At 55.2% G+C, this 14,190-nt stretch overlaps 1 protein-coding gene across 1 annotated transcript in view; it reads left to right on the top strand.

Moving 5' to 3' along the window:
• Elfn1 (extracellular leucine rich repeat and fibronectin type III domain containing 1) overlaps positions 1–11,981 on the top strand; it is a 65,076-nt gene extending 53,095 nt beyond the window's left edge. The window contains exon 2 of the mRNA XM_085683326.2: positions 8,215–11,981. Coding sequence (XP_085539452.2) covers positions 8,487–10,976 — 2,490 coding nt within the window. The 5' untranslated portion in view covers positions 8,215–8,486 and the 3' untranslated portion in view covers positions 10,977–11,981. The remainder of the gene's footprint in view (positions 1–8,214) is intronic.
• Positions 11,982–14,190: the final 2,209 nt, after the last annotated feature.

Raw genomic sequence — 14,190 nt, 5'->3', positions numbered from 1 at the left:
TATGATGACAGAGAGAGGTCCTGGAGGGCACTTGAGAGCTCTGCAGAGCTGGGGAAGGAGGAAGAGAGGGCGAGATCGGAGGATCAGAAATCAACCAGAAGAAATAGATTAATCAATACATCTTGTCAAGACCATTTGCTGCTACTTAGGAGGGGGGTGGAGTCAATTCCCATCCTTTTTCCATGCAGAGGAAACATCCCATGTGGCGTGAACATTAATTATGAGGCGTCGAGTCACACAAGTGTAAGGCTGTGTCCTCTGTGAGGGCAAGCCCCTGTCTCCACTCTGCAAAACTGTGGGAGCCAGGGCAGGAGTCTCAACCCCCAGGAGCTGGTGACAATGAACCTCCTGTTTCGGCCTCCTGGGAGCTGAGGGTGACAGTTGCGAACCACACACGGCTAGCAGAGCCTTCTTGGAGACTGACCATCATTCCCTGGCGCCTGTTGGGGTGGACATGGTGTGGCTTCTGGGAGATGACTGGTGACTACGGGAGCTCCCTAGGGGACAGGGCATGCTGGTGATGGCAGCAGTGAACTCCGTTCCACAGTCTAGAAGCAGGTCGAGCCCCAGGTAAGAGGAAAACCTCCATTCCATTCACCTCCTCAGAACTCGCGGTGTGGACAAATGGAATGTGGGCAGCCACGGGTACGAGTGAGTGGTGTGGGCCCTTTCCCTTCCCGCCCTCTCTTGTCAGGGCTGTGGACTCGGTCATGAGGTCATAGACTCCTATCTGGTGGAGGTGTGTCCCACAGAGGGGCCCCTGGAGGCCCAGATACACACTGGTTCCAGTCACACATGTCCCAATGCCAATACCCTCAGAAGAGATTTTGTGCTTTTCTTAATTTTCCTAATTAATGTAATGTTGAAGGACTAATTGCTTACTGATTGATTGTGCGTGTGGTCCTGACTGCGTGCAGAGGTCCACATCCGGTGTCTTCCTCGGTCATCCCACACTATTTTTGAGACAGGGTCTCTCATGAACCTGAAGCTCTCTGAGTCAGCTGGACTATGTGGCCAGCGAGCCCCATGGATCTTCCATCTCCACCTCTCCCCTCTCCAGCACTGGGATTACAGGCATGCACCATGAGGCCTGGCTTTAATGTGGGACCCAGGATCGAACCCAGGCCCTCGAGCTCACACAGACACACCTTGCCCACTGATCTGTTTCCCAGGAAATTGTAAAATCTGAGGGCTGGTGGTTCATTTACAAACTCAACTCAAAAATGGTGCCCCTCCCACCAAATCTTTAGTACAATGGAAAATGAGTGCAGATCCGACAGCCAAGGTGCCGGTGTCGTGAGGGTTGGCCTGACCCAGTGAGTAGCTTGTGGGGTCACTGTGTTTGTACCCAGGCCTGGTTGGGAGAGCACAGACAATGAGATCCGTTCATGTCGTCCCCCGGGGAGCCAACCAGTCTTCTACAATAGCTCCTTGCCTTCCCACCAGGCCGATATCAAACCCCCAAATAGGGTCAGAGTCCCCGAGGTCAGGAGAATCCGAAACGGGCTTTCTGGAACTCGGGGGCTCTCGGAGGTCAGCATAGTGGTAGGATGTGAACAGCAGACCTCAAAACAACCGGAGAGATTCAGGTCAGACTAAAGATAGAACCTCCTGGCTGCTGGAGTTACAGGGTGTGATGGGACACCCAGACCCATGCTTGCCTTTAAACGAGGCTCTCTGTCTGATGATGGGGAGTGTGGCAGAGTTCCTGGAGAGGGTCACACATTGTCTGTCATCTTCAGGGACCAGCCTGGCATCCTCCTCCGAAGATGCCTGCCAGCGTCTGAGCGGGGAGCCTTTGCGGACTGATTTCTCCCTCCAATGGTGCAATACATCATCTTTTTTAATTTAAAAAGATGCCCGGTGGAAGCTTAAGAGACCATTAAGTGTTTGGGTCCCTAATTAACTTCAGAGCAGCCTGGAGCAGCAAGGGAGGGGGGAGGGCCACAGGGAGTGATCTGGGGGCCCCAGCTCTGGTTGGGAAGGAAACCACAGACCAGACCCTCCCCCCTCCTGCATCTCCGGGCCTGAGCCTCGCGGGGGAGGCTGGCTGCTTTGTGCATCTGGCTCCAGCTCCATGGTCCCCTCTGGAACTCTGGAGTGAATGAGGAGACTGTTCATCTTCAAACTGCCTGCTGAATTCTCTTGCTAGTCTCTATTTCCTGGCTGACTTTCTCTCTCTGAGCTCCCCTCTTTTTCTTTCTCTTTCTCTCCCTCCCTCCCCTCTTCCTCTTTCCATATGCTGAGGTCATTGCCGATGATGGCTTTGGTATCTAGTAGATGCTCACTAAAAGTAGATTGTGTGTGTGTGGGGGGAGAGTTGTTCTGGCTGCATGCTTACAGAGTATTTTCTTCTCTGAATAGATGGGTCGAGACCCCAGCGTTCTTCTACAAGGTCATCTGGTGTTGGACAGTCTCCCTGTCCCTTCAACCCTCCTTGGTGACCTCTGAGTTCTCACAGGGAGGGGCGTGATGTGGACAAGGGTATTCTCTAGCCTCCATTTCTCTGGCCAGCTGGAGGACAAAGTCAGGTCCAGCCAAGGTCCAGGGCATGCCAGGCCTGACCCTGTGGCCAGTTCCCAAGGAGCCAGGCTGCTGATTCAGCCATCCTGCAGTCCTGGTCATGCTGAGCTTGAACGGGGGCAGGGGTGTGTGTATTGGGAGAGCCGGTAGGATCCAGGCAACCTTAGCGGGTGATGAGGAAACCCTGAAAGCTGACAGGGGTCCCTGGGGCCTTTCCTGTGTGGAGCTGGGGATGCACACATGCTCTGTCTACCCAGGCTGTTTTACAAAATCTCTCTTCTGTCTCTTTAGATCAAGGAGGGTCTAGAGCAAAGAGGACAACCCGTACAAAGTTCTAGAAACTTTAAATAGCCAGAAGCATGCTTCTGTACCGTCAACCTAGGAGGCAGAGCCAAGCTCATCTCTACTTGACTGAGTAGGAAGCCGAATGAAGCTCAGAGAGGGTCAGTAACTTTCCCAAGGTCACCCAGCCAGCTCTTGGCCAAACTAACCTTAGCACCCCAATCTGAGCTCAGCAGCAAGAGAACAGGCTGGCCCTGGTGTGCTCTTGGCCAGACGGGGTCCGTGCAGCCTCAGCCTCCCGGGCCTGCCCATCATAGTCCAGCAGGCTCTGCCGCAGAGCACTGGACAGTTCTGGCTGGAGCCCTGCGGCAGCGGCGGGCAGGCGGGCGTTAGCAGTAAACATGATCTATTGGCAAAACATTGGAATGGTGAAAAGTTACCGATCGATAGCTCTCTACCCATCTCTCTATGTCCCGCCCTGGCCCTCAGCCTGTGCAGCCCCTGGGGGGGGGTGTTGCGGGATGGGAAGGGAAGTCCACCTCGTCAGCAGAAGCCTTGGCTCGACTCCAGCTCTGCCCCAGCCGCTCTTCCTGCTCTATGATCGAGAACAGAGCCGTATTTTTAGACACATGTGATCAGTCCCACTCGTCCGCCATGATTATGTAAATCTGACTATAAGAAGTTTAAAAGCCGAGAGCGCCACGCGCTACTTCATCACCAGGGAAGGGCCACAGGGTTGGAATGACAACGCAAGTCCATTGTCCCCGGGGTGCCCTGGGCTACAGAGATCCTCCGTGAGCACCCACGGGGGGCGGGGGCGTGTGTGTACGAAGGGTCATCCCCAGACACGAGGCCCTGGCCCTCCAACGAGTCTCAGATGGGGAAACTGAGGCCTGAAGTTGAACGTGAAAGGCCTGGGCAGATTCCCCAGCCTCAGTTCCTCTGGCCCCTGCCTAAGCCACCTATTCTAAGAGAGAGAAGTGCAGGGAAGCAGGGAAGCAGAGAGGGGAAGAAGTGGATGGGAACTAGGTCCGGCCCCTCCCTTGTCGCCTTGGACCCCTTCCCACCTTGCCCCAACAGCCACCCACTATAGCCTGGCACTGCCTACTCCCCTCTATCTCTGGGACACCCCCACAGCCCCTGGGGAGGAATGGCTCTGATAACATGATCGTGCACCCTCGCCTCCTCCTGTCAGCCACTAAGACCGTCTGTCTGATGCCCTGCCCATCAGCCTGTGGCCATCTGCGTCTCTCTCCAGCTCTCCTCTCTCCTGCCAGATGGTGTGTCCCTCTGTGTATGGTCCTTTGCTGTTCTTAAACGCCACGTCTAGCGTCCCCCTGCTGTGGGGGAGAGCATTGCTGGAGCAGGGTGGGACCGGAAGTTGTCTTGCTGCCCAGTCCTGTTAGTCTACAAGTCAGTTGCCTAATGAAAGCCTTTTAGGAAAATCACTAAAACCACTCTGTTCATTCCTAGGATCTCTTTGAATGCTACCTTGGCCTGTGATTTGTCTTTCCTTCTTCCCTTCCTTCTTCCCTCCCTCTCTTCTTCCCTCCCTCCCTCCCTTCTGTGTGTGTTCATGTGAGTGCAGATGTGTATGCATGCACGTAGCACATGCATATGTACCAACACCTGGAGGTCAAAGGTCAATCTCAGGTACCATTCACTTTTTTTTTTTTTTGAGACAGGATAACCTTGGCCTGGAGCTCACTGAGGCCCTGAGCCCCAGGGATCCTCCTGTCGCCCCCTCCCCAGCACTGTGGCTACAATACTTAGTGTTTTACATGAGTTAAGGGGATCTGAATCCAGATCCTCATGTCCATACGGTGAGTGTTACCAACTGAGCCATTTCTCCCTGTGGCATTTCTTTGAGTGACTAGTTGACTCCCTCAGGGACCTCTGCCATTGCATCCGGGCTAGGTAGCCTGACCCACAGCTCCCAGCATGGCTTCAATGCCTCCCTGTGGTACAAGGCTTCCTCCCTCCGGTATCTCAGTGGTCAGAGCTGTCAACTGGTCCCAGTGAGCTGAGCCCTCACCCGGTTTGGTCCCTGAACATTGTAAGTGGAATCTATCCTCCAAACTAGGCCTGAGAGCCCCTGATTGGCTCACCTATTACACACCTCATCTGCAAACTAGGAAATGTCAGGGCTGTGGAGACCAACTGGGGTTCAGCCAAGTGGAAGGCGTCAGGGGATAGCATTGGGCAGTCCAGTTGAGGGTCAGCCACAAGGGCCACTTGAGAGCCCAACTTCAGGGACAGGATGGGGGTACCTGTGCCAAAGGCTACCATGGTGTGAGCAAGACAAGAAGCCTGGAACTGATGGCCCAGAAGTCGCCTGTGACAGTGACGGGAAGCATCACTCTCTTAGATCCAGGGTGAAAACGGCTGGAAAAAGATACAGTCCCAAGGCAGATGGAGACATGGGTGGCCTAGTGAGGACGTTTACTGTGGAGGGCAGACAGAGGTGAACAAGGAAGGAGGCAGATTGAGTGTGCTGCTTACTACCGTGGAAAACTCTAGAAGGATTGGCTGCACTTCTGACACTGGGTATCCACACGTGGGCGGGGGAACCCTGGCACAGAATGTGGCCCACTTAAGGACGTCTGTTCTAGATGGGGGGCTGGGCCTGGTGCCGGGATGCAGCTCCCTCTTGCAGGGTCCAGGCACTGCCTTCCACCCTGGGGCCTGTGGGTTGATGAGTGAATTACTAAGCACAGAGCGAGAGGAGAAATGAGGGAGTGAGAAGGGATTGCAGGGTGAGGTGAGGACCAGGGGAATGAGTGAAAGGTTGGCGGGAGAGCTCAGGTTGGAGGTGGGACACCATCCTGGGCCATCAGTACCAATACCCAGCAAGGCAATTTGACCTGTTCCCTTGATAGCTACTTCCCAGAGCGGCCCCATGTCCAGTACTCTGGGACCAGACCCATGGCATCTGCCCTGGCTTCCACCTAAGTCTGTGCCTGGGACTCTGGTCATAGGTCTCTCAACCTGTCCTTGACCTAGACAGGAAGAGGCATAGGCCGATTCACTGTGCGACCCAGGATGAATCTTACATTTTGGACCTCAGTTTCCTCGATCTGAAAAGCTAAGTATGGAAGAATTTGGGGGCCCACAAGGTTGAGGTTGTGGGGTTCCCTGTGAGGCAGCGGCTACGTGAGAGGTGGGTCCGTCTTTCCACGCTTGAGGCGCCGCTGGCCATGGTAGAGGGGACAGTCATGGGTTCTTACCCTGGCATGTACCGAAGATCCCTGCATTGTTGACAAACCTAGGTGTGGGATGGCAGAAGGCTGGGGGTGGGGAGGAGACGGAGGACTACATGGCCGGAGCCAGGGGCCCTTGGATCCAGCATGCCCACTGCCATACTAAAACAGGGTGACACGGAGTAGGGACTGTTGCCACTATGAGTCAGAGTACGGACGAGGTAAGAGGGGACCTTGGGGTCCCCACACAGCCTGTCCCATGTGTCTAGGTGAGCATGTGCATGCAAACCCATGCCTAGGAGGACACAGGAGTGCAAATGCCCATACACACACCTGCATCTGTGTGCGTAGGAGGCCGACAGACCGCAGGAGACACCACGGCGCCTCTTTGGGCCTGTAATCCTGCTTAACTCGACTTTCAGTTATTTTGAGCAAGAGATTACAGCTGATTAAGATCTCTCGCCAGGCACCACCCCTCCTGGAGGCCAGGAGAGAAAGGCTCTGCCCACCCGGGCCCGTGTCCTCACGAACATCTCCACTGGCCTTTCTCTGGCTTGAGCTCTCCCGACAGTACAGGCTCCGAGGCATCATGGATAAATTGTGCCACCACTGTGCACTTGACGTTGGATGAGGAGCCCAAGGGAATTCCCAGGCCCTTCTGGCTAAGGATCATGCCACCCCAAGGCCCAGTGCACAAGGTCTAAGCAGAAACCAGGCTGCTGAACCGCAAGGCGGGGTCTGGGTTCCTCTGGATTTCCAGTCTATTCTGTTCATCTTTCTCCATTAGAAATGGATTCTCTTGGGAGCCAGGTCCCATTTATGAAGTTTGCAAAGAGGAAAGAAATATATATATATTCCTCCTCATTTTAGTCGCCTCAGTGCAGCCTAGTTGCTGCTGTCAATATTGGTGAAATACACTCAGCTGGCTGCTGGCCAGGCCACTGAGCGGTGACAAAGGCAGCTGTAAATCCCTGTATTAACAAGCGAATACCCATTTCTCCATCCCGCAAGTGGGCAGAAGGGGGCCCAAGGATAAAGGACTCCAGTTGTCCCATGAGGTATCTTCCCATCACCCCGCAGTTCTATTCTCATGCACTCTGGGCTCTGGGGATTGAGGGGGGCACAGTCCTGGTCCTGGGGGTGTGCATGGCTGAGGAGGGTCATAGGGTAGAGGAGGCTGCTTGTATGCAAACTTGGAGTGGGAGATGGGCCTGACCCTGGGAAGTGGAGAATGCCATTGTTAAGCTGGAGAGGATTTTTTTTTTTATTAAGGAAGTTGTTTTACATTGTTTTATTAATTGTGTGTGGTGGGGGATAATTTGCAGGAGTTGAATCTCTCCTTCCACCATGTGGGTCCTGGGCATTGAACTCAGGCCGTCAGGCTTGGCAGTTATCACACTGGTTTGCTGAGCCATCTCAGTCTCCCTCAATCCCAGGAGGACTTCTTTGCAAAGTGGGCTGTTCCCCCTCCATTGCCACGAGGGGGACAGCTTCAAGTCCTGGGTGCTATGTGGGTAGATGGCCTCAGAGACCAGCCAGCTGATTCACTTGGAGAAACTGAGGCCTAGAAGGGGTGGCTTGCCGGGTCATGTGGTGGGGAAGGTCACTCGGAGCTCTACTAGTGATGAGCCCTGGGTGTGCTGGACCACTTCCCCTGCCTGCCTCCTAGAGGCAGAAGAATTGATCCGCCTCAGGCTGGGGACATTGGCTGGGTGTTCGGCACCCCCTGCAGGCGGCTCTGAAGGTGCTGGGACTGGCCCTTCTTGGGGAGAAGTGACATCCAAGGACTCCATCCAGGTGGCAGGCACAGTGCCAATGAGTCAATGAGATGGATGTCCCGCCTCAGCCAGCCCTGCCACTCATGGCCTGGTGAACTCTGAGTCCTTTCTCTAGGCTGTTACCCTGCGGACTTGAGGTGACGCCCGGTGAACTGTCCCTCAAGATACCTCTGAGCTGGTCACCCAGGCGACATCATGTCCACCTTGCACATGTTTGCCTTGGTGACCCCAGACTCTCTCACCCAGTCCCATGACCTAGGACAAGTATCAGGGTTTCCATTTTACAGAAGACGTGGGTGGACGGCTTGGCTGAATTCTTCAGTCACTCAGTGACCTCGGACATGAGGGTTTTGTGTGTGTGTATGTGTGTGTGTGTGTGTGTGTGTGTGTGTGTGTGTGTGTGACTTACTCTCTTTTCTCTTGCCTTGCAGCAGAGAGTACTTCAGGCACAGGAGCCGGGAGAAGCCACCAGGACACACAGGCCCATGGGAAAGCAGGCCGTGGTCACCTCAGGATCGGGGAGGACGACACGAGGCAGTGGGCAGTGAGGGAGCCATCCTCCCTCCCAGGACTTGCACCATGCAGCTTGGGACAGGACATCTCTGACAGTGCAGGCAGTGACCCATCCCACCCCTAAGTCCCCCGCGGGGGGTGGGGCACTGCCCAGCCCTCTACCCTGTCCCCACAGGCAGAGTGTCCCGAGATGGCTGGGCACGGGTGGGGCGCACCCTGGGTGCTGGTGGCGGCTGCCACGTTACTGCACGCAGGCGGGCTGGCCCAAGGCGACTGCTGGCTGATCGAGGGTGACAAGGGCTTTGTGTGGCTGGCCATCTGCAGCCAGAACCAACCGCCCTATGAGGCCATCCCCCAACAGATCAACAACACCATCGTGGACCTGCGGCTGAATGAGAACCGCATCCGCAGTGTGCACTACGCCTCCCTGAGCCGCTTTGGGAACCTCACATACCTCAACCTCACCAAGAATGAGATCGGCTACATCGAGGACGGGGCCTTCTCCGGTCAGTTCAACCTCCAGGTGCTGCAGCTGGGGTACAACCGGCTACGCAACCTTACGGAGGGCATGCTGCGGGGCCTGAGCAAGCTCGAGTACCTGTACCTGCAGGCCAACCTCATCGAGGTGGTGATGGCTAGCACCTTCTGGGAGTGTCCCAACATCATGAACATAGACCTCTCCATGAACCGCATCCAGCAGCTGGGCAGCGGCACCTTCGCGGGCCTGGCCAAGCTCTCGGTGTGCGAAATTTACAGTAACCCTTTCTACTGCTCTTGTGAGCTGCTGGGCTTCCTGCGCTGGCTGGCCGCCTTCACCAATGCCACACAGACCCACGACCGAGTCCAGTGTGAGTCGCCGCCTGTCTACGCCGGCTACTTCCTGCTGGGCCAGGGCCGCCATGGCCACCAGCGTAGCATCCTCAGCAAACTGCAGTCTGTGTGCACTGAGGACTCCTACACAGCTGAGGTGCTTGGCCCACCTCGTCCGGCGCCAGGCCGATCACAGTCAGGACATTCGCCACCGCCGCCTCCACCGGAGCCCAGCGATGTGCCCTGTCCCGATGACGAGTGCTTCTCCGGTGACGGCACCACGCCGCTGGTGGTCCTGACGACTCTGGCCACTCAGATGGAGGCTCGTCCCTCCATGAAGGTCAAGCAGCTGACCCAAAACTCAGCCACCATCATGGTGCAGTTGCCGAGCCCGTTCAACCGCATGTACACACTGGAGCAGTACAATAACAGCAAATCGTTCACCGTGTCCAAGCTGACCCAGCCTCAGGAGGAGATTCGCCTGACCAATCTCTACACCCTCACCAACTACACATACTGCGTGGTCTCCACCAGCTCTGGCACCCATCACAACCACACCTGCCTTACCATCTGCCTGCCCAAGCCGCCCAGCCCCCCTGGCCCCGTGCCCAGCCCCTCCACAGCCACTCACTACATCATGACCATCCTCGGCTGCCTCTTCGGCATGGTGCTGGTTCTGGGCGCTGTTTACTACTGCCTGCGCAAGCGGAGGCGCCAGGAGGAGAAACACAAGAAGGCGGTGGCGGCGGCAGCTGGCAGCCTGAAAAAGACCATCATCGAGCTGAAGTACGGGCCTGAGATTGAGGCACCTGGGCTGGCCCCGCTGACCCAGGGCCCGCTGCTTGGCTCTGAGGCTGTGTCTCGAATACCCTACCTGCCAGCCACCACCAGTGACGTGGAGCAGTACAAGCTAGTGGAGAGTAGCGAGACCCCCAAAGCCACCAAGGGGAACTACATTGAAGTACGCACAGGGGAGCCGCCAGAACGCAGAAGCTGTGAGCTGAGCCGGCCTGGCACGGAAAACCAGAGCTCGGTGGCGGAAATCTCTACCATTGCCAAGGAGGTGGACAGGGTCAACCAGATCATTAACAACTGCATCGACGCTCTCAAGTCGGAGTCCACCTCCTTCCAGGGCGCCAAATCAGGGGCCGTGTCCGTGGCTGAGCCACCGCTGGTACTGCTGTCCGAGCCTCTGGCTAGCAAGCACAGCTTCCTGTCCCCTGTCTACAAAGATGCCTTCAGCCATGGTGGCCTGCAGCGGCACCACAGCGTGGAGGCTGCACCTGGGCCTCCCAGGGCCAGCACTTCATCCAGCGGTTCTGCACGTAGCCCTCGCACCTTCCGGGCTGAGGCCACCGGCACACATAAGGCCCCAGCCACTGAGACCAAGTACATTGAAAAAAGCTCACCTGTGCCCGAGACCATCCTCACTGTGACACCCGCGGCCACCGTGCTGCGGGCCGAGGCCGACAAGGGTCGCCAGTACGGCGAGCATCGGCACTCGTACCCTGGCTCCCACCCTGCTGAGCCACCTGCTCCGCCGCCGCCTCCGCCCACTCATGAAGGGCTCGGAGGCCGCAAGGCTTCCATCCTGGAGCCTCTGACACGGCCACGACCCCGAGACCTCGTCTATTCGCAGCTGTCCCCACAGTATCACAACCTGAGCTATTCATCCAGCCCCGAGTATACCTGCAGGGCGTCCCCGAGCATCTGGGAGCGTCTCAGACTGAGCCGTAGGAGGCACAAGGATGATGCAGAATTCATGGCGGCTGGCCACGCCCTGCGCAAGAAGGTCCAGTTTGCCAAAGATGAGGACCTGCATGACATCCTAGACTACTGGAAAGGCGTGTCCGCCCAGCACAAGTCCTGAATCTCCCTTCATCCCTCAGCAGGGCCCAAGGCAACCCGGCCCTGTCCTCTCCGAAACTCGTGATGCTCAGTGGACCAAAAAGGATAGACCATCCGCAGCAGCTATCCCTGACTGAGACTCAACACTAAGCCCAACATAAGTGCACAACAAGGGACTGCTGGGCTCAGCGCCTGGCCTGCAGGGACAGCTTGAGGAGGCCGCAGGTGGCCGCAACAGTAGATATACTAACTTTCATGTAAACTGTACTGTGCCTGCTGCCTGGTGCAAGCAAGCAAACCACACACACACACACACACACACACACACACACACTCACCACACACACACTCACCACACACATGCAAACACCCACAAATGCACACACACACACACACATATATATACAGACACGCACACATGCATGCACACACTCACACACATGCACATGCATACACACGCACACACGGGACTTCGGAAAACTGTGTCTTATGGGTGGGGGTGGGGGAGGGGAATTTTTTCCATCTTTTTCCTGTTCTGAGTCTTCTCTTCCTTTTCTCTCTTCTCTCTTTCCTCTTTCTTTCCTTCCTTTTTAAAAAATATATATATATATAAAAGTGAAATTCTTTAAAAAAAAAAACCTAAATCACCTATCATGGGGGTGTGACCAAGTGTGGCCAGCTTCATGGCAGCCCCTAAATATGACCTCCCAGCCTGAGGAGTGCAGAGGGGGGTAGAGCTGAGGCAGATGGGCTGCCTGACTTTGGCAGCATCCTGAGGCTGTGGGACTCCAAGGAGGGAGATGGAGACTGTGCCTAGGGACAGGATGGGGTGGCAAGAGGGGTGCAGGCTGGGAAGCATTGTGAAGCAGGTGTCCCCCCCCCAACCCCAGCCCCATCTTCATTGTACACTGTAGCTGTTCTATTGTACAGAAAAAGAATCTATATTTGCAAAGTTTGCTGTAAAATGAGAGAGAAAAAAAAGACTATGTCTACTAAAAAAAAAATCTGCAAAGGAAAAAAATCCAAATACATGTGTTCTGTGGGTTTTTACTGGGGATGGGGGTTCAGGGCTCCATTTAGGTGTTTGTGGGTAGTGACTTGGATGGGCTCAGTGGTGGCCCGGGGGTAAATTAGTGGCTCACACTGGGCAGAGAAGAGTCCAGTCTTGGTGAGGGTGGGAACCAGTGAGGATGGGTTGGGAATAAGAGGCCGAAGGAGGCTGAGAAAGGTTGTGGCTACACCCGGGCCCCATGTGTGGACTAGTGGATGAGCGGTAGAGACATTCTGGAATAAACAGCGGCTCCTATGAGCTGGTGGGGTCGGTGGGTTGGTTGTGAAGGTGAGATGGTCAGAGGCTGTGTCTGTGAAGTGGTCCTTCCATACCCAGAGTCCCACCCACATGGGGAGAGACCCTTCTATACCCTGCAACTTGAAGCCAGCCTTCATCTTCCCACAGCCGGCCCTGCCAGCCAACCCTCCCTCGTCTCTTGCCCACTCTCTGCCTTAGGTGGGCCTATTCTCTGGAGATGAACAGTGGATCTTTCTAGATTCTTCAGTTTCTGGAGCTAGTAGGAGGAAGTCCCAGTCCAAGGCTAGCCTCTGAACTTCCTGTTAGTGAAACCATAGTCATCCCTTGTCAAGAGTCATCCAGTGGTCCTGTGATCACCCCACCTAATGCTGTTCTCTTCCAGAGAGGCTCAGCGCTGTGTAGGGAAGGGACACCCTGTCTCTTTGTACCCATGGAACCCTGAGGCCATTCACTTACCTGGACAGCCAGGAAGCGTGTCTCCTATTCAATATTCCCAAACCGTTTGAGGACCTTCCCTTCATGCCCCTAAAGGTCCTAGTCACTGAGGGCCTCCAGCCAGGGAAAGCAACTCCTAATACGGACTATTGACAAAGACCCAATAAGATACCAACATCCTGGGCTCGAGGTGCTGGGGGACTTGAATATAGAGTCACAGTTATGGAAAGAAGCAGGCCGGCTTTGGCGTCTGATGAGCTGTGGGGAATAGGCCTAGGTTCCAGCCTAGCTGGAGATGAGGGCAGAGAGGGTGGGGGAGGCTAGGGACCAGGGACAGGCAGCCTCCGCTTGCATACTCCCAGGGACACAGGCTCATCTCTTTCCTCTAACTCTTGGCGCTTTTCTTAGAACCACACAGTCCCAGGGTCCAGTTCAGGCTCCTCCTGGGTCCCTGGAGGGAAACACAGAGCTACATACAGAGCCCATGCTAGATTCCTAACCAGAGTGCATTTGATGGGCACCCTGCCAGTAAACCCTCTAAATGGATCCCCCCTCAAAGATTACATATTCTGTCATTTCTTGTCCAACCTAACAGACACCAACCAGCTCAGCCCCTTCCCAGCTCTGTGTCTTTCTGATCATCGAAGGAGAATCCACCAGTGGTCCAGAGACAGTGATCACATCCAGAGGGGAATGTAGAATTCAGAGCTGGTGATAGAGGCCTTTTCCTCCCAGGGATACATAACCACTCAATGACTGTTCTGGTTATGGTACCGAACATACCTGTTGATCAGGCCTGCTCAACATATTCCTTGTCCTCAAGGAGACAAAATAGCTATTTACAGGGGACCATGACAGACAGAACAAAGGTGGCAACCTCGAAAGTCAGGCAGCTGGCCAGAGAGTGCACATGTGTGAAGGGACAGGATGGAGAGAGATGGTACCAAGATGGAGTCTAGTGGAAGGGAAGAATCGTGGGTCTGGAGAGGGATGAGGGCAGAGAGACAAGAGGCAGGATGCCCAGCTGCCAGAGCCCAGGCAGTGATTCCTAGTCTTCCAAGGTCTCCTAAGGCCAACAGAGTCGACTCTGCGCTGAGTATGAAGTGGTCACAGATACTCACATGCCACCACATCCTCACTAGAAAGAGTTTAAGAGTGTGGTTGCTAAGGTGCCAGGAGAAGACCTACACATTAAAATATGTCTTTATTTATTTATATGTGTATAAATGCTTTGCCTACATATTTGTGTGTGTACCATGTGCACGCCTGGTACCTGTGGAGGCCAGAAGAGGGCGTCAGATTCCTTGGAACTGGAGTTGTGGATGGTTATGAGCCACTGAGGGGGGGGGGTGCTGGGAATCAAACCTGGAAGAGCAGCCAGTGTTCTTAATTGCTGAGCCATCTCTCCAGCCCTGACCCACATTTATCAAGTGCCCACGGTGTGCAAAACTCTGTACAGCTGAACTTGGGAACTTGCAGGCTGGCAGCCACG

Source organism: Myodes glareolus, chromosome 2 (assembly GCF_982192425.1).
Source record: "Myodes glareolus chromosome 2, mMyoGla1.1, whole genome shotgun sequence".
NCBI lineage: Eukaryota > Metazoa > Chordata > Mammalia > Rodentia > Cricetidae > Myodes > Myodes glareolus.
Note: the sequence above shows the minus strand (reverse complement) of the source record. Positions and strands in the feature narration are given on the sequence as shown.